The sequence below is a fragment of the Macrobrachium nipponense genome, chromosome 8 (assembly GCF_015104395.2).
Source record: "Macrobrachium nipponense isolate FS-2020 chromosome 8, ASM1510439v2, whole genome shotgun sequence".
NCBI lineage: Eukaryota > Metazoa > Arthropoda > Malacostraca > Decapoda > Palaemonidae > Macrobrachium > Macrobrachium nipponense.
In genome coordinates this window covers 111,476,079-111,504,000 of record NC_087203.1, presented here as the reverse complement: position 1 = coordinate 111,504,000, position 27,922 = coordinate 111,476,079, and the positions used below count along the sequence as shown (strand labels likewise).

The 27,922-nt window shown below is 37.3% G+C and overlaps 1 protein-coding gene across 1 annotated transcript in view; it reads right to left on the bottom strand.

Moving 5' to 3' along the window:
* LOC135223183 (RNA-binding protein cabeza-like) overlaps window positions 1-27,342 on the bottom strand; it is a 74,121-nt gene extending 46,779 nt beyond the window's left edge. Inside the window, exons 1-2 of the mRNA XM_064261687.1 lie at window positions 27,203-27,342; window positions 23,363-23,538 (exon numbers count right to left, since the gene is read on the bottom strand). Coding sequence (XP_064117757.1) covers window positions 23,363-23,538; window positions 27,203-27,342 — 316 coding nt within the window. The remainder of the gene's footprint in view (window positions 1-23,362; window positions 23,539-27,202) is intronic.
* Window positions 27,343-27,922: the final 580 nt, after the last annotated feature.

Below are 27,922 nucleotides of genomic sequence, written 5' to 3'. Positions count from 1 at the left end.
ATTGTTTTTTTAATTCAGTTTTTTTAAAGCAAACAATAATTTGGTGCTTGATTTCCTTGTACTTTTTCAAATATATTTTTTTTTTAGTTTAGTTTTTCTTGAAAACTGCTATTTAGTGCCTGATTTTCTTGTATATTTTCAGACTTTTTATTCGTTCAGGTTCTCTTGAAACAAGAGTTTGGTGACTTATTTTCTTGCACTCTTTCAAATTGTTTTTTTCGTTCAGTTTTTTTCTTGAAACAAACAATAATTTGTTGCCTGATTTTCTTGTATTTTTTTCAAATTTTGTTTCGTTCAGTTTTTCTTATACAGCAATTTAGGCCTGATTTTCTTGCACTTTTTCAGGCCTTTTTTTTTATTTTGTTCATTTTTTCGTGAGACAAACTAATTTACGGCCACATTCTCTTGTACGTTTTAGAATTACGATCCTCCGACAGAGATACTAATTCTTATTTGTTGTTCTGTACTGGAATTCACAGACGCGAGTCTGGATACAGAGTCCTTGGAAACTCAGTGAAAGAATCCATTAGAATCGTGCCTTTGTTCCTCAGAGCCAGACATACAGGGTGTCCATAAAGTCCCAGTACCGTTCTGAGTAATAAATACTTATAATGGTACTGGGACTTTATGGACATACTGTAGATAATATAATGACATCGAACTATTTTTTTAGACAAGCGCCCTAAATATTTATACACTTCTTCAGAAATAATCTCGATGTTTTCCGAACAGGTCTTCGACGAATCGAAGACTAGTCCATTCCGAGTTGTCTAATGGCAGAAGGAAATTGCACGACACGGAGATCGTATATTTCTCTCAAATTTGCTTGATGGTATCCGTAAAATTGTAAAAGGTCAAAGGTCAGGAGTGTAATTCAAGTGTTTTGTGCCGATCGACGCCCAGGCGGAATAAATTTTGTGGTCATTTACGACACATTCTCTCTCTCTCTCTCTCTCTCTCTCTCTCTCTCTCTCTCTCTCTCTCTCTCATGATTCCTTTAGAATATTTAACATATGCGTAATTGATAACATTGCTGAATCTCTCTCACCCTTCCTTCTTCTCCCTTCTCTCTCTTCTCTCCTCTCTCACCATCCTCTCTTCTCATCCCCTCTCTCCTCTCTCTCTCTCTCTCTCTCTCAATAAATGATTTTATATGCTGTGGATATTAAAGTGGCATTAATGAAGAAATTGATTTTCTATATGAATCAATCAATATAAATGATTAACATGATTTATGTGGAATATTTAACATGCCGTAAATGATAAATTGCTGAACTTTGTAAGAAAAAAAAAATTTTAACTTCTTGAACGTCAGTAAAATGATAAGCTTTTGGAATGACTGAGAAATATTATTTCCTCAAATATATACCAATTTATTTATTTTATTAAGTATTAACATACATTATTATAGTATTCATACAGCATGAGCAAATGCGAATACAGAAATGCGTTATACGTTCACGTTTCACTCAAAAGAGGTTTAGTACTACACTGGTACACGTGACTTGAACATTTCTACACAAAGGTCCTGCCGCTAAATCTAATGTGTCCCAGATTTCCAAGATAACTTAATATCTCCCTAACGATTTATTTTGTATTCTGTTCATCTAATTCTCTCCAACTCTCTCTTTACTTACATCAGGTCGTTTACCACTCCGTTTTATTACTCTTTATTAAGATGGGTACTTCAGTGCTTTGAAGAATTATTGACCTGTAAAAAAAAAAAAAAAGTTTTGCAGCTGGCAGTGTCCCCTTGCCTTTTTTAATTTTAACTCTCTCTCTCTCTCTCTCTCTCTCTCTCTCTCTCTCTCTCTCTCTCTCTCTCTCTCTCTCTCATATGAAAGAGCTCGGTTCGCGATAAGAGGAACGTGATAGATAAGCGGTGGGCAAAAAAAATTAAAAAATAGGGATGTAAAATCACTTATTCGAGGTAAAACTAAAACAAGGCAGCTCTTGTTGGGGGTAGGGGTATGGGGGTGGGGGGCGTAATTTAGGAGACGTTTTTGTGCCCCGTTTGTTTTTCAGCATGAAGTTTTCTGCTCGGTGATTTCTCGAGTGAACACTTCGCAAGGAGAGGGGTGTATATAGTACAAGGTTGGAGGGAAGACCGAATCTCTCTCTCTCTCTCTCTCTCTCTCTCTCTCTCTCTCTCTCTCTCTCTCTCTCTCTCCAATTCAGAGTAGGGGCGAAGACTGTTATTTCTGAGAACTGCAGGATAATTTGAGTCCACCAGGTACATATACAGAACGAGCAACTGTACCGTATAATTATTTCCTTCGAAATCAATGAGAGAAACCGTAAAAAAACATACTATGTGTCATTCTTATTTTATTGTGCAAAATGTAGAGGGAGGGAATTTTACGACTTTAATATTTTCATGAAAGGGTATTTAGAGAGAGAGAGAGAGAGAGAGAGAGAGAGAGGAGAGAGAGAGAGAGAGAGAGAGGGTGGGGGGCGCTCAGATCCATATTTGGCACGTTGTTTGAGGTCATGCCTCGTGTGTCAATTGGGTGATGGATGGGTGTTTAGACGGCGGTGGGTGAGTCTCATGTTCCTTAAAGTGGGAATGTATGTAATTCCCACTTCCCTTTCTCTCGTATTTCTCAGGTTGGGAGAGAGAGAGAGAGAGAGAGAGAGAGAGAGAGAGAGAGAGAGAGAGAGAGAGAGAGGACATATGAGCATGGTGTGAAAGCAGGGGTTGTAGTGATGTGGTTGGTTAGAGGGAGGAGGAGGGTGAGAGAGAGAGAGAGATTTATATATATAATAGATGATATAGTCATATATATAATATATATATATATATAATATATATATATAATATATATATATATATATATAATATAGATTATTATATATATTAGATCATATATATATAATAGATATTATCTATATTATATAGATATATATCTATATATATATATATATTTAGTATTATTATATATATATATGACTATATATTTGATTTATATAGTAATAATATATATATAGATATATATATCTATATATATATATATATATTATATATATATATATATATATATATAGATATATATATCTATATATATCTATAGATATATATATATATATATATATATATATATAATATATATATATATATATAGACCTATATATATATATATATATATATATATATAATAGATATATATATAATATATATATCATATATATATATATATATCTATATATATATATAGTTATAATATAATGACTTATATATATATATATATACTATATATATATATATATATATAGTAACAATTATATTTTTATTTATTCTGGAACGTAAGGGTTGTCTCTGATTCTGGGCACATTGCCTAAAAAAATTATTCAAGCTTTCTGACCCGCCCCCCCCCCCTCACCCCCCGCCCCTCCTTTTCCGAAATTCGATCAAATGGATCTGCCTTTTTTAGTACTGACTTCGCGTTTGCGTTTTTGAATGAGCAAGCATTGCTGTTGCTGGGAGGGCGAAGGGAAAAAAGGGGGGGGTGAGGGGGGTGGGGGGGGTGGGAGGGCGGAAGGGGGAAGCAAAGCAGAAATGGTAAGAAAAAAAAATATATATGATTGGAGATCTATTTATTACTGGTGATGACTGGCATTTTGTAGCCATTTCTTTTATTACATTATTAACTTAATCAAGGTCAGAGCTTTGCTGACGTATAAAAAAAAAATGAGATAAAAAAATGATTATAAATTTGGAAGGAATATCATGGGTACACCTTCTGCAAGCGATCATCAGGACGAGTCGTAATTCCGCTGGCATTATAGAGCAGGAAGTTCTCTCTCCTGTAATTGCGATAACACGAGCCTGTGATTCGGTCTCTCCTAAATAAAACTAACGATTGGGGGAGGGGTGGGAGTTTGGGGGGGGGCGGGGGGATAATGTAGTTTATGCCTCTGATCGAAGTTGGACAGTTTTCAGACACTAAATACATCGGTTGAGCCGCCTCGGTATATACGAGTCGACGTTTCTCAAGTTTATCGGCACTAATACCGAACTGAGCCAAAGAAATTAAGGCCATTCTTTACTCACCCTCCCCCCCCACCCCACTCTCTCTCTCTCTCTCTCTCTCTCTCTCTCTCTCTCTGTCTTGTCTTGTCTTGTCTTTTCCCTCTCAATCTCACTATCTCTCCTTCTCTCCTCCTCTCTATCTCTCCATTCTCCCTATCTACCCACCTCCTCTCTCTCTCTCTCTCTCTCTCTCTCTCTCTCTCTCTCTCTCCATCTGTATCTTGTCTTTTTCCCCTCTCTATCTCTCCTTCTCTTTCCCCTCTCTATCCTCCTCCTTTCTCCCCTCTCTGTCTCTCTATCTCCTTCTCTCTCTCTCTCTCTATCTCTCCTCCATCTCTCTCCTCTCTCTCTCTCTCTCTCTCTCTCTCTCTCTCTCTCTCATCATCATCCACACACATTGAAAACCCTCGAATTTGGTTCTTCCTCTGATTATAGATAGTGTGTGATAAATTGTCCTCCAATGATATGCCTCCATCGCTTGCAGAAGAATTACAGTGCTTTCGGGTTTTCTCGACGAGAGAGAGAGAGAGAGAGAGAGAGAGAGAGAGAGAGAGAGAGAGAGGATTCTAGACTCTAGGTATGTCTTTTCAGAAAGTCGTTAAGGAAGGACAACCCACCCCCTCCCCCTCCCTCCTCCCCTCTAGTCTTCCAACTTTTACCCCTTTCCTCCCTTCCTCCCAAAACCACCACCACCACCACCGCCGCCGCCGCCGCCACCTGCTTCTCCAAAGCGACTCAACTCTCTTGAATATCAGGTTGGGGTTTTGGAGGTTGGTATTGTTAAGGGGGGGAGGGTAGGGGGTTTTTGGAGGGAGGGGGAAGGTTTAAACGTGCATGTCCCTTTTGAGATTATGCAGCTGTTTCGAGGGTCGTAAAGTCTTAAACTCGTCTTTTCCTCGAATATTTTTTTTTCCTCTCTCTCTCTCTCCTCCATTTCCCATTCAAGGATGGCGTCCTACAACCCGGAATTACTTGTAATCGCATCCTCTTTGTTATCCTATATTTTTATTTTTTTACCCCTCTCGTCTTTTGCTTTCAATCGCATTAACAAAATATAAAACCTTGCACTTATTTACTTTTTTTCTTTTTTTTTGTATATTTTCCCCCATTTCCTATTCATGGATAGCATTCTACAACGCGGAGGGCATTGTAATCGCATCCTTTTTGTTACTCTTTCATCGTTATCTCCACCTTTTCACTTTCAATCCTTCAATCCCATTTACTTTTTGTTAAATTTTCCCCATTTCCTATTCAAGGATGGAATCCTACAACGTGGAATTACTTGTAATCACATTCTCTTTATTATATAGTCATTTTATCTCCACCTTTTTCCTTTTCAATCCTACAATCCCACTTTATTTTGTTGCATTTTCCCCATTTCCTATTTAAGGATGGAGTCATACAACGTGGAATTACTTGTAATCACATCCTCTCTATTATACTTTCATTTTTATCTTCACCTTTTCCCTTTCAATAGCTTGAAGAAAATATAAAAATTTTGAAGCCTCATTTACTCTATTTCTCCTCTCCTCCATTTCCCGCTCGAGGATGGTATCCTACAGTGCGTAATTCCTTGTAATCACATCCTCTTTTGTTGATACCTTTCATTTGTTTTTTTATTATTTCCCTGCGTATTCTCCTTTCAATCTCGTTTAAAGAAAAAATATAAAAAAAAAAAACCCTTGAAAACCTCTTTTTTAAATTTATGTTCTTAATTTCCTGTTCTAGGAATTAATCCTACACGCGGAATTACTTGAATTACTTGTAATCACATCCTTTTTGTTATCCTTTCATCTTTATTTGTCTTTCAATTTACTTTATATATATATATATATATAATATATATAATATATATATATTATATATATATATATATATATATATATATATATATATATATATATATATATTTACTGCAGTGAACTATCTTTCTTATAAATGGGCCGAAGCCCCGCATACCCAAACGACGGTATCACCCTCCCACCCTCCTTCTCTCCCCCCAACTGAAAATTAACTTGGGTAAAGTAATAACATTACTGTAGTTTCCTCCGAATCCCTGGACTGTAACGCGGTGATATTTTTAGTCTATCCCATAAAAAGTTTTCTCCTTCATTGTAGTCTTAAACGGTTTTCTCGGGAAAACGTAAGATTATTGCCACCGCTTCCATTCCGAATCCGAAAACAAATCTTCGAAGAAGAAAACCCAGTTTTTTTTGCATATAAAACGTGATAAGAATTAATAATAAAAAAAAAGAATACGGAAATGGAACTTCAGGATATAAAGAGAATGATTTAAAAAAAATTTGGAAAAAAAATGGAATTCGGGATAGAAAAAGAATGATAAAAGAAAAAAAAACTGATACTTCGGGATAGAAAAGAATGATAAAGGAAAAAACCTGGAATTTCGGTATAGAAAATGAATGATAAAAAAAAAAAAAAAAAAAAAAAAAAAAAAAAAAATAAAAAAAAAAAAAAAACTGCCGTGAGAGGGACCCAGGAAAAGACAATCTTCCTAAGGAGGCCTTCTGCGGGTAGCAGCAGCAGCATTCTTGAAACGAAACTCCATATTCTTTTAATTTATTAAGGAGAAACCATAAGGGGCGGTCAGTTAAAAGTTAGAAATCGTTCTGGGTTTTGGTGGCAGAGGGAGGGGGTGGGGTAGGAGGAGGGAGTGATATTATGGGGCGAGAGCTTTGGAAAGGGGGAAGGGGGGAAAAAAGAAGCAAAGAGGGGACGGAGGGAGCGGAGCGGAGGAGGTTAAGTGTTGGAGCTCTTTCCAGTGTTCTGGAAGCTCCCACGCACGTAACCCTGGAACTCCTTCCCTTATCTCTGGAACAGCCTCTTTTCTCGCTCTCTCTCTCTCTCTCTCCCCAGCGTTAATTTAGACCAGAATTCTCGCTTCCCTGGCGAGGTTAAGTAATTGTCAGGGGCTCCCCTAATTCTTGTCGCTGATTAGGTGCATTTCTTTTCCCGCGGCCACCGCCCCCCTCCCTCCCCCCGCCCCCCGCCCCCCTCTCCTTTATTTCCGGATCTGAAATATCGCTTAGAATTTAAGCGCCGTCTGATGGAAAAACGGCAGAGTGAGACCGGTAGCAGAGAGTGGCCTAATTTTTACTTATTATTACTTGGTTCTTACGTCTCTTTTCTCTCTCCTTCGCTGTGGGCGAAGGATACAATTATTCCCTCGAACATTATTTTTTTAAAATTTTATTTTCCCTGTTTTATAAAGCCAACGAAGAAAATGGCGTTTTAATGGCGTAACTCTCTCTCTTTCTCTCTCTCTCTGACACATACAGTGTAGGTAAAAGATCTCTCTCTCTCTCTCTCTCTCTCTCTCTCTCTCTCTCTCTCTGACACATACAGTGTAGGTAAAGAGTTCCTCTCTCTCTCTCTCTCTCTCTCTATCCACACACACACAAAGAGGTGAGGGGTACAGAGAGAGAGAGAGAGAGAGACAGAGAGAATAATAGCAAACTACTGCATCTACCCTAAACTTAATGCAAGATTACGTGTTTGTGAATGTCGTCTGACGACTGCCGGGTATATATATATTATAATCCCGGCTTTGTCGATATATATATATATATATATATATATATATATATATATATAATATATATATATATATATATATATATATATATATATATGTATATGTATATTACGTTGGCATCTTTCGGCCCTGACACGCCACAGCAGAAGACTACGACGCTTCTAAAGAGCAGTTGCTGGAATGCGTTCATATTAATATTTTATAGATAAAACGAACTAATAATCGGCAATCAGCCGCGATTTACGGCCCGATCGGTAATTTCCAAGCCGTTGATAATTACGGTTGGCAGCCTTGAATTTGGGCATTGCAATAATGTTAAGTGCGCGGTTGTTAAAAAGAATAATCCTCCTTTTGGGCCCCGGTCCCTGAAGAAGTAGAAGAAGAAGAAGAAGAAGAACAAGAAGAAGAAGAACAGGAACAGCAGCGTTGTGTGCTAAGTTGAACAGAAAATGCGCCAGGGTGATAGTAATCGATAACCGTATAGCGGAGTCTGATACTAAGTGCGGAGGGTGGCATGATGTATCTGGGGATTGCATGGCTCTGCCCCTCTCCATCCCCGGCTCATACCCAAACAAAAGTTTCCCCTCCCTATCCCATTCCCACCCCCACCCCCCTTTACAGTACCCCTTAAACGTCCAGACAACCTCCACCCTTGTTCCCCTCCCCACTGGCAAAGTCTCCTTGCTTGCTTCTTTTCAGTTTAAAAAAGTTTCCGTTTATGAAATACTATTGTGTTAGAGGCTGTACGTACATACGTACGTGCTTACATACATTATGGAAAACAAGGAGGCGTACATTGGCTCTCTCTCTCTCTCTCTCTCTCTCTCTCTCTCTCTTGTCTCTTCCTCTCTCATCTCTCTTCTCTCTCTCTCTCTCTCTCTCTCTCTCTCTCTCTCTGCTACATTTTGCGTCCTCCCTTCCAACATTTTCCGTGTATTGAATATGGGGAGGAGGCAACATTATTTAATTTTACTGTCCACTAAAATGGCGGCTTGCCACATCACGTAGAATCCTGTGCATGCTTGTATTATTATTATTATTATTATTATTATTATTATTATTATTATTATTATTATTATTATTGGGATTATTACAGATGTATGCAGCCCATTTATTCAAGCATATTCGTACCTGTGAATCTTCGGAATATCGTGAATTTAATTAATATTTGAGTCGGGAGAAAAATTAACCTCGCTGAGAGGGAGGGGTCCTCAGAAACTCTTGGTTTATTCTTTATTTTATTTTATCTGTTTTTTTTTTCGCTTTTCTGAAATAGGAGCGAGGCGGGGTTTTAAACGAGGCAGTTTTATTTTCTGAGTTATGTTAGAAGGTTCCCTCGCAGAGATTAACGGACGCGAGAATTTGCATTTTATATCTTTATTTATTAGCAAGGAGTTTTGGCCACACAAGGGGACTTAGGAAAATTTGGAAGGGGGGTTGGGGGTGGTGAGAGGGCGCATTGCTTCGTGGATAGTTTTTGGACCCCAGATTTTTTCTTTATATAAATTGTGTAATACGTGATTGTGTTACGATCGATTCATTTTCAAAGTATTTGTTTATATGATAATAATAATAATAATAATAATAATAATAATAATAATAATAATAATATAATAATAAGTAAGGATGGAACTCCTATGGAGGCCGGACGGAACCCGGAACCCCACACTATAAAAACTACCCAGTCGAATAGGATGACTGTGATAGACCAAAAAATAATTATTAATAATAATAATTATGATTTTTAGTTATCCCCCAAAGTTAAAGAAGATAATCATTCAATTTTATTGTGATATCCCTTTCAAACGACGAGAAATCTGTTTTAATTTTCTTCGTTTAGAGAACTGGCCTATTGCTCTTGATATAAAAACTAGCCGGATCCATTGAATCCAACTATCTTGTTAGTTTAAAAATTAGGAGACTGATATAAATGTTTTCATTTTCAGTTTTTGTAGTCAAGAGTAAGTGTACAGTAATAAGAGGAATAAAGAGTATGTGTACAGTTTACAGTAATAAGAGGAATGGATAGCTCATAGATATTAATTATTGATCTGAAGGACCGCAAACAAATGGTGGTTATAGTATACACACAATCATTCATCTTAACGACTGCTAACAAAAGGCTTTGTTAAGTCTTTTGCTCTTGTTTGGCCATCTTCTCTTTAAACAAATTTCGGGGAGGAGGATGAGGAGGAGGAGGAGCGAGTACACAAAAAAAAATGGAGGAGTAGACTTCTAAATAATAATCTTCTCTTTAAACAAATTTCGAGGAGGAGGAGGAGGAGGAGGAGGAGGAGGAGGAGGAGGAGGAGGAGGAGGAGCACCGAATACACAAAAAAGAAATGGAGGAGTAGACCTCTAATAATAATCCGAGATTAAAATAACAACAGAGGGAAGGGACATGAAGACATTACATTATTGCGTAATGGAGGTGATTATTCGAAGGTAATCTTGACAAGAGACTTCGCCCGACCAATTTATGGCTTAATGACGATAACCGGGGCTGAGATTGGCCTGTATTGGCAATCTCCTATAAATATATTTTCCTCTTGCTGTAACTCTACTAACTAACGTAACCTCCTTTTAGTTTACCATGATGGCGAGGTGTTTAATTTATTCTTTTTCTACGTGCAAATAGCAGCAGCCATGAGCGTAATTCTCTCTCTCTCTCTCTCTCTCTCTCTCTCTCTCTCTCTCTCTCTCTCTCTCTCTCTCTCTTTGTTGCCGTCATCTCGGTGTACTCTCGAATGATAAAAACTGGCTAAGTTGCTTGGGATATGCTTTCATCCAGTATATCTAAAAAATTTTGTAAACTCTCTCTCTCTCTCTCTCTCTCTCTCTCTCTCTCTCTGTCGCTGTTGCCATCGTCTCAATGAGTACTCTAATAATAAAGATTGGTCTAATTGCTTGGATTATCCATTGATTCAGTAATTTAACTTTCGCTGTGTGAATAAGCAAGATTTGTGGAATTAAGGAAAAATAATATTTAAGTTGTCATGCACACGAACAAAATCCTACTATTCAATGGATACGAGACAGACTGACCTCTTATAGTCCTATTCTCAGGTTAATAGGATTACTCGAAGACTTCCTAAATAAATGTGAAGGTTGAAACTATCGTCTTTTGAAATGCAGTCCGGCAAAAAAAAAAAAAAAAAAAAAAAAAATTATAATTCAAAATATTTTTTTTATCCCAAGGACTGTCGAATGCTTCTAAAATAAATCGTAAGGTTAAAATGGTTCTTCTTTTTAACTGTAATCCGTAAATAAAGAAAATAATTGTTTAAACAAGTCTGCAGTCTAAAGAAAAAATCAAAATACAAATTTTTTTTTATCAACTGTTTAACTGCAGTCTGCCATGTAAGAAGAAAATAATTCAAAATAATAATTTTTTTTTTATCCTTCCAGGACTGACGAATACATCCATACATCCAAAATAAATCGGAAGGTTAAAGCATTAAAACAGTCTTCTCAATGCGGTCCGCAAAAAAAGAAAAAAAAAAAAATCATTCGAAATAATATTTTCTTTTCTCCCCCGGAGACTTAATACGATACTGCACAACACTTTTAGCGCAAACGAAAACTTAATAGGTCCTGAACTCGCATTCAGTGGGGCATTAGCGAAATTTCTGGCCGTTTGTGGCGAGAGTTAGAGGAGGGCGAGCGGCCATAAAGGCTGACGATCTGAGGACCGGAATGGAAGAATTTGTGTTTCACATAGGCACTGGATATTAACCACCTGTCCGTGCCCGCCCCCCCTCCCCCTTCCGACGTCGTCGGTCTTCGGAAATCTCTCTCTCTCTCTCTCTCTCTCTCTCTCTCTCTCTCTCTCTCTGTGTGCGAATGCTTCAAATGTTCCGTCATTCAATGGTGTCGGTAAGCATTTGCTAGCGAACGTAAGGACACACATACACTAATTATCTATATATATATAGATATATATATATATATATATATATATATATATATACATATATATATATATATATATGAAGTATATATATGAAACTACAGCGGCCATGAGAATTGATTCTTTCTGTTTTCAGCCATCCCTTGGGATGAGGTCGCAAGCCTCACGCCCTCTCACAGCTGCGTCAACCAGTCATGACTAGAGCGATCCATGGATCTTGTAAATATTAGTACACACAAATGCACACATATATATATATATATATATATATATATATATATATATATATATATATATATATATATATATAATACCATTATATTATATGTATACAATATATTGTTTATTTATATTACATTATATATATATATATTATATATATATAGATATATATATATATATATATATATATATATATATATATATATATAATATATATAATTATCTGTGAGCGACTTTTGCCAGTGTTTTGACATCCGTGCATTTTTCTGTCTTTATATGGAGTCTGTATACTACACTGTATCTATAGAGTTGTCCCGGCGTCACGCAGGGCGAGTTAGTATCACCACCACCACTGTTCTCTTCAAGGCTGACCCCTCCCTGTGGTTGACCCCCTCTCTCCTCACCGTGGTTGACCCCTCCTTGTGGTTCGTTTCAGGGTTGGGTGAGAAATGGATGACTGTCGGGGTTAAAGTATCAGTGACTTGGTTGGGGTATATAGGCGAGTGTTCTTCGAAAGAGAAACCCGTGCACAATCCATGTACGTGTGTGATATATACGTGCATAATAATTAAGGTTATGTGAGTTGTCTCGAGGATCAAGGTGACCACCATTCTTGTTGCTGTGTGACTTGCTTTTGTTGTTATTATTATTATTATTATTATTATTATTATTATTATTATTATTTGGCTAGTGTTATATATTTTCATTTATTTTGCATCTTAATTCCAGTACCTTATAATTTTAATATACCCCAATAGTTAGGTTGTTATTATTATATTATTATTAATTAATTATTATTTATTATTATTATTATTAATTATTATATTGGGTCGTGGTTTATATATTTTTCATTGATTTTGCATCTTAATTCCAGACACTTATAATTCTAATATACTCCAATAGTTGGTTGTATTATATTATTGTTGTTGTTGGTGTCGCTGTTATTGTTGTTGTTGTTCAGAATATAAACCTCTGTCCATACAGAACAAGCATACGGAGGGGGCCACTGACTTGAAATTTCCAGCTTACAAAGCATATGGTGATTTGAAAAAAATTTTTTTTAACGTAAATAAAAGGAATAAGACAATTATCGTAATTTCTTTCTCAATGTTCCCAAGTCGAGTTGTATATATTATACGCTTCATTTGTTCAGCCGAGAGTTTTCCTCTCTCTCTCTCGCCCCCCCCCCCACACACCCCGAAGAAAAAATAAAATTTTGTGAGTGAAAATAGTACCCTCATGAAATACATTATCCCATAAAATATGGGAGTAACTTTTTTTTTTCCCTTTTCCTCTCTTTCCTCTCTCTCTCTCATCTCCTCTCTCCTCTCTCTCTCTCTCTTTTATTTTCTTTCTTCATTCGCTATTTCTCGGTTTGTTGACTTACAGCCTCTCTATTTCCATCGACGGGGAAGTCGAAGCCATTATGCTTTACCGAGGCCATCACTTATCCTGATTTTTTTATCGGCTATCTGTGTGTGTCCGTAATGACGATTGAAGAGAGAGAGAGAGAGAGAGAGAGAGAGAGAGAGAGAGAGAGAGAGAGAGATCCCATTGTTGGATGCCAAGGGGAGAATGGATTTCCAAATTCATTAAGGGAAGATATTTCTCAAGAAAAGTGCCAGAAGCAGTTCTATACCCATGGCGGGTTTCCTGCCTACACCCGCCTCCCACCTCTCCCTTCCTCCTCTCCTGTCCTCCTCCTCCTCCTCCTCTCCTCGCCTCCTTCCTCCTCCTCCTCCTCTCTCCCCACATCCTCTTCTTGCCTCCTCAACTTCTTCCTCCTCCAACTTCTCCTCCCCCCTCCCCCTCTCTTTCCTCCTCCTCCTCCTCCCTCACACCTCCTCTATTCCTTCCTTCCTCCTCCATTCCTCCATCCTCCTCCTTCCTCCTCCTCCTCCTCTTCTTCCTCCTTCTCCTCCCCTGCCTCTTCCTTCTCCTTCTCCTCCTCCTCCTCCCCTACCTACTCCTCCCCTTCTTCTTCCTTCTCCTTCTCCTCCTCCACTTCCTCCTTCCTTCCATTCCTTTTCCTCACCCTGCCTCCTCCTTCCTTCCTCCTCTTCTCTCCTCACTTCCTTCTTCCTCACCCCCTTCTCTTCCTTGCTCCCCTTCTCTTCTTCCTCTGCGTCCTCCTCCTCCCCTCCTCCTCCCTTCCCTCCTCCTCTTCCTCCTCCTCCTCGGGGCGCCCCTAGCCCTTGCATTTGTATTGGTCACCTCGGCCGGTCTCTCTGCAGCAGGCAATGTAGACCTCCCACTGCGTAGGGTCGTGGCATTGTCGTGGTGCTTGTTAATTAACCAGTGAGAGCCGCTGGTAATTAATTCTTTTCTCGGTCGTAATGGAATATATACACTCAGAATTATTTTCACTCTCCAGACAGCCTCTCTCCTCTTCTCCTCTTTCTTTCCACTCTGCTCCGGGCTTCAGGGAGGGTTAAGGGGGCCGGGGGGGGGATGGGGGGTTAGTGGGTGATGGGGAGGGGGGGGGGGGGGGGCAAAGATTGAAAATGATCACTCTCGTAGTTTTACGAGGAGTTTAATTGAAAAAAATAAAAATAAAATTGGAGCGGACAATTTATTTCCGGGAAATTAAAAGAGCACAGAAGGAACAGCGCTTTCTTGGCGCACATTTCTTTTTTGTAATGGATCCCGGTTCCAGTTTGCTTCACACAGAGAGAGAGAGAGAGAGAGAGAGAGAGAGAATTATGGCCCACCGTCCGTTCTTTTCAATAATGGGGGTCATAACTTGCAAAACTCTTTGTTGATCGTAGCGCGAGATTCTCGTCCTTCCAGAATTTTCTCATTTTATTTATTTCTCAGCGGTTTCCAATCGAGAGCCGCTAATTTTTCCGTCTGGAAATGGGTCCTCCTCGTTTTTCGGTGTTGTTTCATCTCTGTCGCTTTGTTCAGTTTTGATGGGGGGTTAGGGGGGTTAGGGGGGGTGTTGGGACATTATAAATTACATAGAGCTTTGTATGACCATTTCAGTTTTTTTTTAAGGTTTAACATAAGCTTGTTCTCTCTCTCTCTCTCTCTCTCTCTCTCTCTCTCTCTCTCTCTCTCTCTCTCTCTCTCTCTCTCTCTCTCTCTCTCTCTCTTTCCTGTCCTTATTTGGAGGTGTGGTGGCATTAGTCTTCTCGAGCCCTGTTATGAGGTTTTTCTCAAACTTGTTTCCTCTCTCTCTCTCTCTCTCTCTCTCTCTCACTCTCTCCTGTCCACATTTGGAAGTGTGGTGGCATTAGTCTTCTCGAGCCCTGTTACTACAGATTAAAGAAAAAAAAAAAGCAAGAAGATGGCAATGTAGATATTGTGGCCATGGGTCGTAAACAGCGTAAATAAAAACTTAAAAACCCTTTTTTATTTTCTAGTAAATACTGCTTTGTTGTGTAAAAGCACAGTGCGTGTAGTTTTTTAACCGTGCATTTTTTTTTTATGTTCAAGCCAGTCTTTTTCCATTGAAATTTGTTATCTTCATAACATTCTCATTTTATTAGTCTGGGGGTTCTCTCTCTCTCTCTCTCTCTCTCTCTCTCTCTCTCTCTCTCTCTCGTTTATATGCCGTGTGCACTTGTATGGCAAATGACTCAAGTTTAATTGTATTGTACATTCACTAATGTTTGAGAATATATATTTGTTTTAATCATAACTTTAATAATATATTTTTTTTAGTCCTGCTTTTTGTAATTTTTTTTTTTTTTTTTTTTTTTTTTTGCCTTTAATACTACTGTTGTAGCATAAGCAAAATTTAGGTCCACTTGTAACACCTCTGTGTTTAGAACGACTGTTATCGTCGCCTTGGAGACCAAAAACGAATTGCCTTTTTTATATTTTTTTACATTTTAATTTTTCGATTTTTTCAACATTTTCTCTCTTTCTCTTTTCAACATTTGATTTTTTGTGTTTTTTTCTACATTGTTGTTTTTTTTATATTTTTTCTACATTTTATTTTCAAAAACGAATTTAAATTTTTTTGTATTATTTTACATTTTAATTTTTCGATTTTTTTCAAAATTTTTTAGGTAATTGTTCTTACATTTTATTTTTAAAAACGAATTACCGGTTTTATATGAAATTTTTTTTTTATTATTTTACATTTTAATTTGTCGATTTTTGCTACATTTCCTACAACATTTGAATTTTTTTTTTTCTACATTAAATGTTTTTATATTTTTCCCACATTTTTTTTTTCTACATTTTATTTTTTTCTTCATTTTAATTTTTTTTCTCTTCATACGCGAGCACAGTAACCACAGAACATCACGACGAATAAATCCAGCCATGTTTACTGTAAATGTCTGCAGTCATAACATAGCTCAGTGTAAGCAGCGGAGGAATAGCGGAATATGTAAAAGAAGCAACCCTTTATTGCTACCGTAAACTCGGTATATGAGCAATTTGCATTACGTAATGGGGTGCTAATTCTCTCCGTTGCTAGCGCCAACGCTGCGCCCCTATTCAAATACAGGAATCTAAAACTAATGGAATGTGTTTTATTTTATTTTTATTTTATTTTTTTTTTATTTTTTTTTCATGGTACGTGCTCTCGATATTATTCATAGGCACATTTTAAAACAATTTTATTCAGGGTATGTCATGTTAATACACACACACACACACACACACACAACACACATATATATATATATATATATATATAATATATATATATATATATATATATATATCTACACACATACACATACCTACATACATGTATATAATGTATAGTTTGTGATGTAACTCGCTTTGGAAATTATAACCTATGGGTTACATCATAAGCAACAAAAGTATATTCATGATTATTTCTGTTTCATCGTTTCGTGCATGATAAGTAACATCTTTTATATGATGTCAGTTTAAGAAAGATGTGGAGCCATCCATTGGAATTCTGTAAAATTTAATTATGCTTGGGAAAGGTTATCTATGCTTTCCTTAACGAGATACTTCGAAAACGTCTCATGGCTGTTTGAGACTGACTGTTTCCTCTTCATTGGGAATGTCTTGTAGAAAGGTCACTTTTGAGTATTTCGTCCATGTAAGGTAGATGAGACGTTCATACTTTCTAATGCTACTTAATAAGTAAGAGTGATATATTTGCCCGATTTAGCATTGTATATTCTACTTGTTTTCCTATCCTTGCTATAATTTCTCATTTATTTTGATATGTCATGAAATCTTCTTTTATATATGTACATGTTGATAATTCGATCCGAAAGCTATAATCTAAATTGTAGTTTAAATTTAGCTTTGTTTGAACACTAACCGAGTTTTTTGTATGCATCTTTCATACTCTTGTATATGTTTACACTTAAAACTTATTCGCGCGTACAATTATTAAATTTAGACCCTAAGTTACTCAACAGACTCCTAATATGCCCATGGTCATCTGAGTGTGCCCTTCGCCATCTCAAACCAACGGTTCCCTATCTATTCCCGCAAAACCAAAACCACTTAAACGTCTAGAAGTAGTCTTGAGGAAATATTTCTTTCCGTAAATTTCTAACAAAACGGAGTCGAAACATGTTAAGTCGAAGTCTTTAGTTCTGTTTTGGTCAAACTCCCTTTGCGAAAGGCCCGCGTGGTAGGACCACCCGAGCCATCACTCATGGCACTGAGAAAAGTATATAAGAGATGGAGGGCGGGAGGGGTTTTAGGGGGAAGGGGGGGAAAGTCGCCAAAGAGGAACTCTTTGTACCCTGACATCGGGGGAGGTTTTAAATTTGGCGAAAATAATGGCCCCGGAGTTCACGTGCAAAAAAGAAGAAAATAAAAATAAAACCACGAAACTGATGTTGATGTTCTCCGGGTCTATAAAGAACAAACTCCCCCCCTGCCCCACCCCGCCCCACCATCCATCCCACCCCCTTCCCCAGATTGCAAGGGGAAAGGAAAAATGGAAGGCAGCCCCTTGACTTGTATATGGCTGCCTTCATTCCGCCCGCCGTCCTCCCTTTCTTCTTCCTCTCTTCCTCTTCTCCTGCAGGAGGAGGAGGAGGAGAGAGATGGGGCTCGGCGCCCCCCTTAAGGGAGATATACGGGCGCGGCCCTTCCAACCTTTCTCTAATGAAACAGCCGGCGATTTTGCGATTAAGTCTTTATTTGAATGGAAATGCGTTGTATACACGTAATATATATCGCTCTGCGCTTGCCATGTATAAGCTTTAGAGGTTGCTACATGCGTATCTTCATGCTCACGTTATGTATATTATACATTGTTGCATGCATGCAAACAATGCGTATAAATCGTCTATATCTGTATCAGTATATATATATATATATATATATATATATATATATATATATATATATAAGTATATATATATTATATCTATATTTTATATATATATATATATATATATATATATATATATATATATATATAATATATCATATACATATATATATATATATATATATATATATATATATATAATATATATATATATGATATATATATATATCTAGTATATATATATGTATGTATATATATGATATATATATTTATATATATATATACATATATATATATATATATATATATATATATATATATATATATATATATATACACATACATTCATTACTCTATTATTATTGGTATAAATACATTCAGTGTATATACTTTAAGGTCAGACCTGCATCGAAGCAGCAAAAGCAACAGATACCAAAATAATACTTTGAATGCTCTCTCATATAAAATCCGAAGTCGTAATTCGCCTGTGAACTATAAAAAAAAAATGTGGAAGGTTGGGGTGGGGTGGTGGGGAAGGGGGTGGTTGGGGGCGGGGGCGGGGAGGGGGGGACTTAGTCATTATCAGGAGGATAAGCCTAAGAGAGCGTTCGTAGAAGTTATGATGATCAGGAATTCAGCCATCCTTGAAATTAGCTAATCAGCCGGAGATAAGTTATTGTTATTAGGCCGAAGACGACATTGCAACGAATAACATTAGTTCGCTCCGTCGTTTCGTATTTTGCTGACCGCGTTCGTTTTTTTTTTTTTTTTGTTTTTTTTTTTTTTTTCGTTTTTTTTCCTGCGATTTAACTTATTTTTTTTTATTGCGGTCTGGAAGTTTTTATTTCCCTCTGGAGAACTTCGTTTTTTTTTTTTTTTTTCTTGAGAACTTCGTTTTTTTCCCTTGATTTTATTTTCTTTTGCTCTTAGACTTCGTTTTTTTTCCTTTTTAATTTTTTTTTTTTTTTTTTTTTTTCTGGAGAACTTCGTTTTTTTCCTTGATATTTTTTCTTTTTTTTTACTCTGGAGAACTTCGTTTATTTTCTCTTTTTCATCTGGAGAACTTAGTTTTTTCCTTGATTTTATTTTTTTCGCTTTGGAGAACTTCGTTTTTTCTTTAATTTTTTTCGCTCTTTAGAACTTCGTTTTTATTATTTCTTTTTTATTTTTTTTTCTCTGGAGAACTTTTTTTCCTTGTTTTTTTCTCTGGAGAATTTCGTTTATTTTATTTATTTATTTTTTTTTATCTCGAGAACTTAGTTTTTTCCTTGATTTTATTGTTTTCTCTCTGGAGAACTTGGTTTTTTCATTTTAATTTATTATTATTATTATTATTATTATTTATTTATTTATTATTTTAATTTTAATTATTATTATTATTATTATTATTATTATTATTATTATTTGCTCCAGAGAATTTATTTTTTCTTTGTATATTTTTTTAACACATTTTTTTTTGTTTTTTTGCTTTATTTCGATTCAGAGAGCTTCGTAGCGAAGGGTCGACGTTTCTTGTGTTTTTTTTTTTTGAAATCGAAGCGTGTTTGTTTGTGCGTGCGCAAGCGCATGGCGTCCATAACAGAGTGACTGTTGTAATTAGTGTTCATTAAGGTACAGTTCCACCCTTAGTCGTAAGTAATCATAGAATTTTATTTTGATTTCTTCATCAGATCCATATTTTATCGTCATCCTTAGGAATTTATACGTCCTTGTCGATATATATATATATATATATATATATATATATATATATATATATATATATATATCTATATATATATATATATAGATATAATATCTATTCTATATATATATATATATATATATATATATATATATGATATATATACATTATATATATATATATATATATATATATATATATATATATATATTATATATATATATATATATATATATATATATATATATATATATATATAATCATGTTTATGCAAGCAGACTGGAAAAACAAACCACGTTGCATTCGAATTTGAGTATTATTAAAAGTGGGGCGGGGGAGGGGGGTGACGTTCGCGCCCACGAGGGAGCCTGAGATTAACCTTTTTGAGGAACCTGATTACAGTCCTCGCGGCCGGACTCCGCGCTTCCCTTCTCTTTGACCAATCACACGATTCGACATTTGGGGTTTCTGGCCCGGGTCCGTTTCCTCACTCCCACAGTACCAATTGATTTTTATGGGCAAGAAAGCGGTTGGAAAGCCGATTCTTAAAATTATAAATTAAAAAAAAAAAGAAAAAAATGTGATTGCCCCTCTCCGAGTGATCATCTTGTACTACGTAATATCGAGAACAAGAACTGGATTTTCCGAAGCCATATAATTACCCTGCAGTAAATTACCTGCCTTGATTGCATACCGCATCAGTAATACCTTTCATTAAATTATACCCCTCGGATGGACGCTCCCCCTCCCCCCGCGATTAAATTATCCTCATGACTCCCTGAATAAAATGACCCCGGGTTAGATAATTCCCTTTTATTAAACATTGATCCTTTGATTAGCTTACCAGATAAGTTTCGGATCGTTCTCATGGACAGTAAGTTCTCCATAGACCCGACTGGGCTGCGATTCATATATGTGCTGCCTTTAATAAAGCCCATCTCTCCTCCATCCTTCATCTGCACCTCGTTTTCGTACTACCTGCTGAATAATCCTATAGTGTTTCCTCTCATTTTATTTCAATAAAGGAGGTTCTTCTTATAACCTGGGTGGGTTGAAGGGCCGTTTCGAAAAACAGGTGGTGGGCAATTGCAATGGTGTCTGCAGCTTACCTGCAGGTCATAATGGCCATTGTAATCAATAAGCGCACTGTTATTAGGTCACCTCGTCCCTGGTTGTATTGGTCCCTTTACGGTGGTCCAAAGTGTCTCTTGATTCTATCAGACAAAGCCCTAGGGGTTACTTACTCCTCCTCCTCCTCCTCTCCAACAAATGGTCACCAATAACGAATATTTACGTCAGAATTCGTTAGAAATAGATGATCGGTTCTGCCAGTCCTGTATTTCTGAGCCCCGACTTGAGTTCTTGTGATGTCAGGTCGTGTCTGTGAGCCGTTAAACAGAAGGTTAGTCAAGGGTAATTTATGAAGATCACTTTCATCAACAATGTCCTGTCCCAGTTCATAGAACGGCTGTTACCATTCTCATATTAGGGTTATTTTTGTTACGACTGTATCGCAAGTTATGCTATATTTGTCTTCATTGTAGTACAGACAATAGTGTCTCCATTTGCTGTACAGACAATATTTGTCTTCATTGTAGTACAGACAATAGTGTCTCCAATTGCTGTACAGACAATATTTGTCTTTATTGTAGCACAGAAAATAGTGTCTCCAATTGCTGTACAGACAATATTTGTCTATAGTAGTACTGACAATAGTGTCTCCAATTGCTGTACAGACAATATTTGTCTGTTGTAGTACAGAAAATAGTCTCCAATTGCTGTACAGACAATAGTGTCTCCAATTGCTGTACAAAATATTTTCATCTATTGCAATTCAGACAATATTCCCCCAATTCTAGCACAGACAGATGTTTTCCATGAGACGCCTATAGTTTGGATCCATTAGCCCGATCACTTGATCCACTGAACAGAGGAAGATGGAGAGTAGCGACCCCTTATAGAAATGGGCAAAGCCGAAGACAAAGAAGAGTAGGAGTTTGAATATGTTTATGAGATCTGACTTGTCCCCTCTACGTTTGGGACTTGATAAGCGTTTGTTGGCATAAATCGCATTCTCCGTGATTTGTCCCGACATAGTTTTAATTAGGTAGTTTCGTTTTGTGTAGCGCTTTATTGATTTCATTAGTTGTGATATTATTTGAACCAATATTTTCAGGGAATATAGTTTTAAGTAGCTTCGTTTTGTGTAGTGCTTTATTGATATCATTAGTTGTAACATTATTTGAACCAATATTGTCAAGGAATATACGTCATCTTTTAGCCAAGACATGTCTCATTACGAAACTTATTGCCTGAGCACATTTGAGTATTTTTGACTGTTGAGAGACTTTCCGTATTAATTCCCTTTAGGATTCTGGCATTCCCGAGCTGCGGAAAACAACACAACGACCTTATTATCGTCTCTGAGGGAGCCTTTGGAGTCTGAGCGGAGGAGTGACGCGCGCAAGAAATTGAGGTGATTTTAAAATTATTATAGGTGTCACCCTGCCATGCGGCTGGCTATAGATTTGCGTAGATTTTCGAGGCACGGAGCCGTGATCTTCATTAAGGTGTTTGATGCTCTCGTCTTCCCTTTTATCCCGCGACGCAAATCTCAACAGATTCATCAAGGCTGAGCCAACCTAACGAGACGTGAGTCTAGACGTTGACAAATATCGCCGTAAGTTAGTAACTCGGAGAGAGAGAGAAAGAGAGAGAGAGTTATGCAGATGCACTTGGGGATTAAACTAGATAAGGAAATCTTATTGCAAACGACCCTTGAGCAGACAGGAGTGAAAGCTTGTGTGACCCATAAGCATAAACACGAGTGTTAAAACGAATCACCTGGAGTTTCAGGGGACCGACCGAAAGGGAAGGTGTAAGAGTGAAGGGGACTATTGATGTGGGGGCGGGGTAGAGATAAAAGGGGTAGGGTCGGGGACTGAAGGGGGAGCATAGAGAAATAGGATAGGGAGGGGGTCGACTGAAGGGGAAGCATAGATAGGGTTAGGTGAGGGGGTCGACTGAAGGGGGAGCATAGATAGGTAGGGAGTCGACTGAAGGGGGACCATAGATAGGTAGGGGGTCGATTGAAGGGGCAGCATAGATAGGTAGGGGGTCGACTGAAGGGGGAACATAGATAGGTAGGGGGTCGACTGAAGGGGACCAGTTCGTAGTCTGAGAGACATGAAGGTGGGGGAGGGAAGGGAGGGGGAAGGATAGGATACAGAAGGGGGTAGGAAGTGGGGACTAAAATAATCGCTTGGGAGAATGCATACATGAGCTTTCGAGTAAGCCATTGTTTATCTCTTTCACCATTTTTAGTGTCGGCTAGATGTTGATATACTCTTGTTTTCCATTTGTCATAAGGACTTTAAGAACCATAAGTTTTAAGTTTCGTCATTAGTGAAGGTATTTGATTGCACAATCATTTATTTATTTATTTATTTATTTATTTTGATGGCGGCAGTTCAGACCAACCACTGATCTTCTGTGGTTCGTGATCTAATTTATTTTTTATTCATCTACTTTTTTTTATTCGTAGCTTAAAAAATTTAGATGAAACACTAATGAAATACGACTAACCCCCTCCCCCATTTTGGGATCGCAGTGGAGGGAGGGATAAGGGGTAAAGGTGTGGTGGGTGGGGGGGGTGGATAGTGCTTTGCCACGAGAGATGACGCAAATCTGGCACTAGTGCCAGTCATAATCTATTGCCACCTACAGCAACTTACCTTGTTTACGATTCAGACACGACACCGTCAAGATGCAAAAATAGACGGCGTCTGCTTTTAAAGCAAAGTAGAATAGTGTGTCTTTCTTTTTTGAAGCCAAGCTGACGGGGGTGGGGGTGGGGGTTTGGGGTGGGGGGATAATATAATCTAAGCCATGCTGAGTGGTTCGACCCATGCTGAGGGGGTTGGAATTCGTGCAATTGAACAGACACTGAACTCGCACAAAACCCAAATGGCTGCGTTCATTAAGAGCGACGATTGCGCTAATTTCTTTTTTTAAGCCAAGCTAAATGGGGGGGGGGGGGGGTTTAACTAACCATCTAAGGGGGCGTGAGTTTGGGAGGGGGTTTGCTTCGACAATCGGACAAAGACTGAACTCGCAAAACCCAAATGGCTGCGTTTCATTAAGTTTACGGGATCGCGATATTAATATTTCACGTTTTGGTTCGGTTAAAACCGAACAGCGTTTTGCTTTACCTCGATCGCATTGAACCCGGAGCTGCTAAAGCTGTGACGAATGGCTGTAGGGGGCGGCGGGGGGCGGGCGGGGGTGGGGGGTAGTGGTGGTAATCCTTTTTCAATCTGACGTTTTTCTCTCCAAAAATAGCGAAATTTGCCTTCGATAACAAGGTGTGTATACCTGTTATGCGCAGGCACTATTTCACGTCTCTCCCCTTCCACTAAATATAATAAATAGTCCGTAAATTCTTGCGTTGTTGTAATCACGGGGAAATATATATATTTACGACATTAAGGTACGAAGAATAGGTTCCGTGCAGGGAACTTCTCTTCGTTTTTTATTATTATTTTTTTTTTTTTACCACCGATTCAGAGCTTCCCTTGTCTTAGATTTTCTAAAAGCAAAAATGCTATCGGCATATTCCTTCCTCCCATTCTGTACCTGTTTTTGAAAAAAAAAAATCAAATTTCTCCTTTGACATTTTGAAGAAGGCAGTATTTTTCGGTAATTCTTAAAGTATGAAATATAATTTTCTCTCTTTTCATTGTGTGTGTATGTATATATATATATATATATGTAATATATATATATATGTATATATATATATATATATATATATATATATATAGTATATATATATATATATATATATAAATATAGATATATATATATGAAAGTCATGTACTTTTCAAGTTTTCGTCTGCTAAAAGATAGAATTTTTAGAATAAGATTTTTATTTTTGGTAATTTACTTATATTTGCTTATTCAATATGTATGCATTTATGTATGTATGTATACATATACATCATACATACATACATACATACATACATACATGCATATTGAATAAGTAAATTACCAAAAATACAAATTTTATTCTAAAATTCTATCTTCTAACAGACGAAAACTTTAAAAGTCCATGACTTTTATGCACGAAACCATACGTCCCTTGTGTTCCGCCCACTCCTTCATATACAAAGCAATTTATGCCACACAGTCACTCATGCGTTAATGAGCTCAAATATCTTGTTTTTCGGGTGACCTTATTTAAACGTGCAAGATGCCTTAAACCTCATGATATAGACTTTTCTAAATGCGAATAAAGAAACATTATTATCATCTAGAAGTAATTTCTGTTTCCATGTCATGAGAGTCTGGAAAGGACGAGGAGAATGGGCGTGCTGGAACCTGGAAAAAAAAAGGGTGCTGGAAACGACAAGCAGCTGCTTGGAAGACTACAAGCCGCTATTGCAGTCTTATGTATGATTCTGGATGATTTTACGGTGGCGGTAGCTTACACAGTCTCCTGTTTGCTTTCACATTTCCTTGTATTTACACATTTTTTTGTTTGCTTACACATTTCCCTTTTTGCTAACACATTTCCTTGTTTGCTTACACATTTCCTTGTTTGCTTACACATTTCCTTGTTTGCTTACACATTTCCCTGTTTGCTTACACATATCCTTGTATTTACAGATTTCCTTGTATTTACACTATTCCCTATTTACTTACACATTACCTTGTATTTACACAATTCCGTATTGGCTTACACATTTACCCTGTATTTACACATTTCCTTGTTCAGTTACACTATTCCCTATTGGCTTACACATTTCTCTGTATTTAACACGATTATACCAACTTCCTTGTTCACTTTACAACAATTCCCTGTTTGCTTACACATTTCTTTGTTTACTTTAAACCAGATATTAATATAATTATAATATATATATAAATTTAATATATATATATATAATATATTAATTAAATATATATTAATATTACATACATCAGCGTACTCGTACATATTATTTCAGAGAGAGAGACTTACCACCAAACATTCCAGCCAATCGTATTCTGTCATATTGCTTCAGACCTTTAATAATGAATAACTTACTTTAGCGAAATGCTCACAGGAAACCTCCAATTCCCCAGTAACTAAAGCATGCTTCTTTACTGCTGGTAAAGTAATAAGAATTAAAAAATAAATCACGCATCTTACGTTTGTAAGACTCATCTCTATCTGCATTAAGTGACTTAATACTTAGTCAGAATAACAATTTACACAGTTGTCAAATCTGAATAACTAACCTTTTGGCTATAGTCTTTATGACTATTTATCCGTCAAACTATCATAAGACTATGCTAATCAGTGCTTGGATGTTAAATTTTCGTAAGACTATGCTAATCAGTGCTTGATGTTACGCGCGTCAGACTAACTTAAATAGCCCGTTGTAGTCGAAATGGAATAGTTCAAATATCAGTTGAACTTAACAATTTTGTGTTAATAGATATTTAAATGAGATAACTATAAAAAAAAGTGGTTTGACTTACTGAAATTTATTCTCCGAGCAAAACTTGTTCTCGTGTTTAGAGAAAATTTCGTGAAATTTGACTCAAAGAAGATTTGTTAATTTTTCTACCTACTCGGGATGATGTTGGTCACGGTCAAGATTTTTATTATTGTCAAGTCAAAACTTGAGTGATACTTAGTTCAGTCAAAATTTAGATACGTGTATCATTGAAAAGTAAAAAAAAAATTGCAAACAGTAATTCGGTAAGACTTGACACATGGCTCAGTCAAAATTTAGATAACGTGTATCACTGAAAAGTTGAAAAAATGGCAAGCAGTAATTAGGTAAGACATGTGTTAATAAAAAATGGAATTGGAAGTAACCCAATCAAAATAAATTCACTAGAGGGGAGTAAAAACATGCAATAGACATGAGTCAAAACAACTACAGCCAAACTGTTAGTCAAACATAAATTAGATGTTTGTCTGAATGAACCTGAATGAACTACTTGCAAAATATTTTCTCATCACAATGACTTCGACAGCAAACGGATGCCCTTGATTCGAATTTATGAATTGCCAAAAGAAACCATGAATTGTTAAAGGAAATAATGGCGAGACGGTTTGTTTTCCAAGGCTGTTATTAACCGCCGCTGTTTTATATTTTCAATATATTTTTCCTTGTTCACGTTCTTTGGGCCAATGTGCAGACCTATTATTATTACGAGGTACCATGTTTTATCGATCGAACGGCGTGGTGAGGGTCACGACTTCGGTTAAAAAAATGCTGCCAGTGTTTGCGTGTGTGTGTGTGTGTCTTCAAGGATAATACGTATAGTGCGTTGAGGCGGGGGGAGTGGGGGGGGGTATTTAACACACGCAGAGGCTGCGTGTGGAAGGCAAAGAAGAAGGGTAGAGAAGGGCGTGTTGGGTGTTTGAGAAATGGATAAGAACGAGAGACAGACAGACAGACAGAGGGAGAGACACAGAGGCAGCAGAAGCAGCAGAAGCAGCAGCAGCCACCAAATCGGGGTACGGAGAGAGAGAGAGAGAGAGAGAGAGAGAGAGAGAGAGAGAGAGAGATTACTCAGAAGCTTCACATGATGTCATAGAGTATGTTCTGGGTGTAGCCTGATTAATGATGGACTTTTTTTTATCTTCTCCTCCTCCTCCTCCTCCTCCTCCTCCTCCTCTTTTACTCGCCTTCTTCTGCTCCTCCTCCTCCATCTTCTCTTACGAGATCTTACGATTTCCCATTGATTAGCAATTGTTTATAGCCGCAATGGGTTTGGCCGGTCTTTCGTAGCCGGGGTGGGGGTGGGGGGCGAGATTCGTTATCCAAATATGAAGTATCAGGGTAGGACGAGATCCGAAGCAGTACACGCCGATCTCATTTGCATAAGTTGTCAGCCTCGCCCCCAGGAGTGCTGCTTACCTCCGGAAAGGATAAAGCGAACGCCTCCTTTCTTCAGCTGGAGCAAGTCGGCCGTCATTCGCGGCTCCCGGCTAAGTTATCAGATACTCCTCCGATGGTGTGTGTGTGTGTGTATGTACGTATGAGTACGCTCCAGATTGTGAATTATAAAGGTGCGCGCATTTCCAGCCGTTTTTTAAGCCGTGGAGCGTCGTCAGGGTGAGAACAGGAATGTTCTCTCTATTGTTCGACACTTGTTATGTAGCTATTACCTCAGTTGTTTTGAATGGTACTTTTATTTCTTGCGTAACTTATCTTCTCTTTCTATTTATTTATTTTATTATTTATTTTTTTTTGTAAGTTTTAACTATGTACAAATTTATGAATATCATT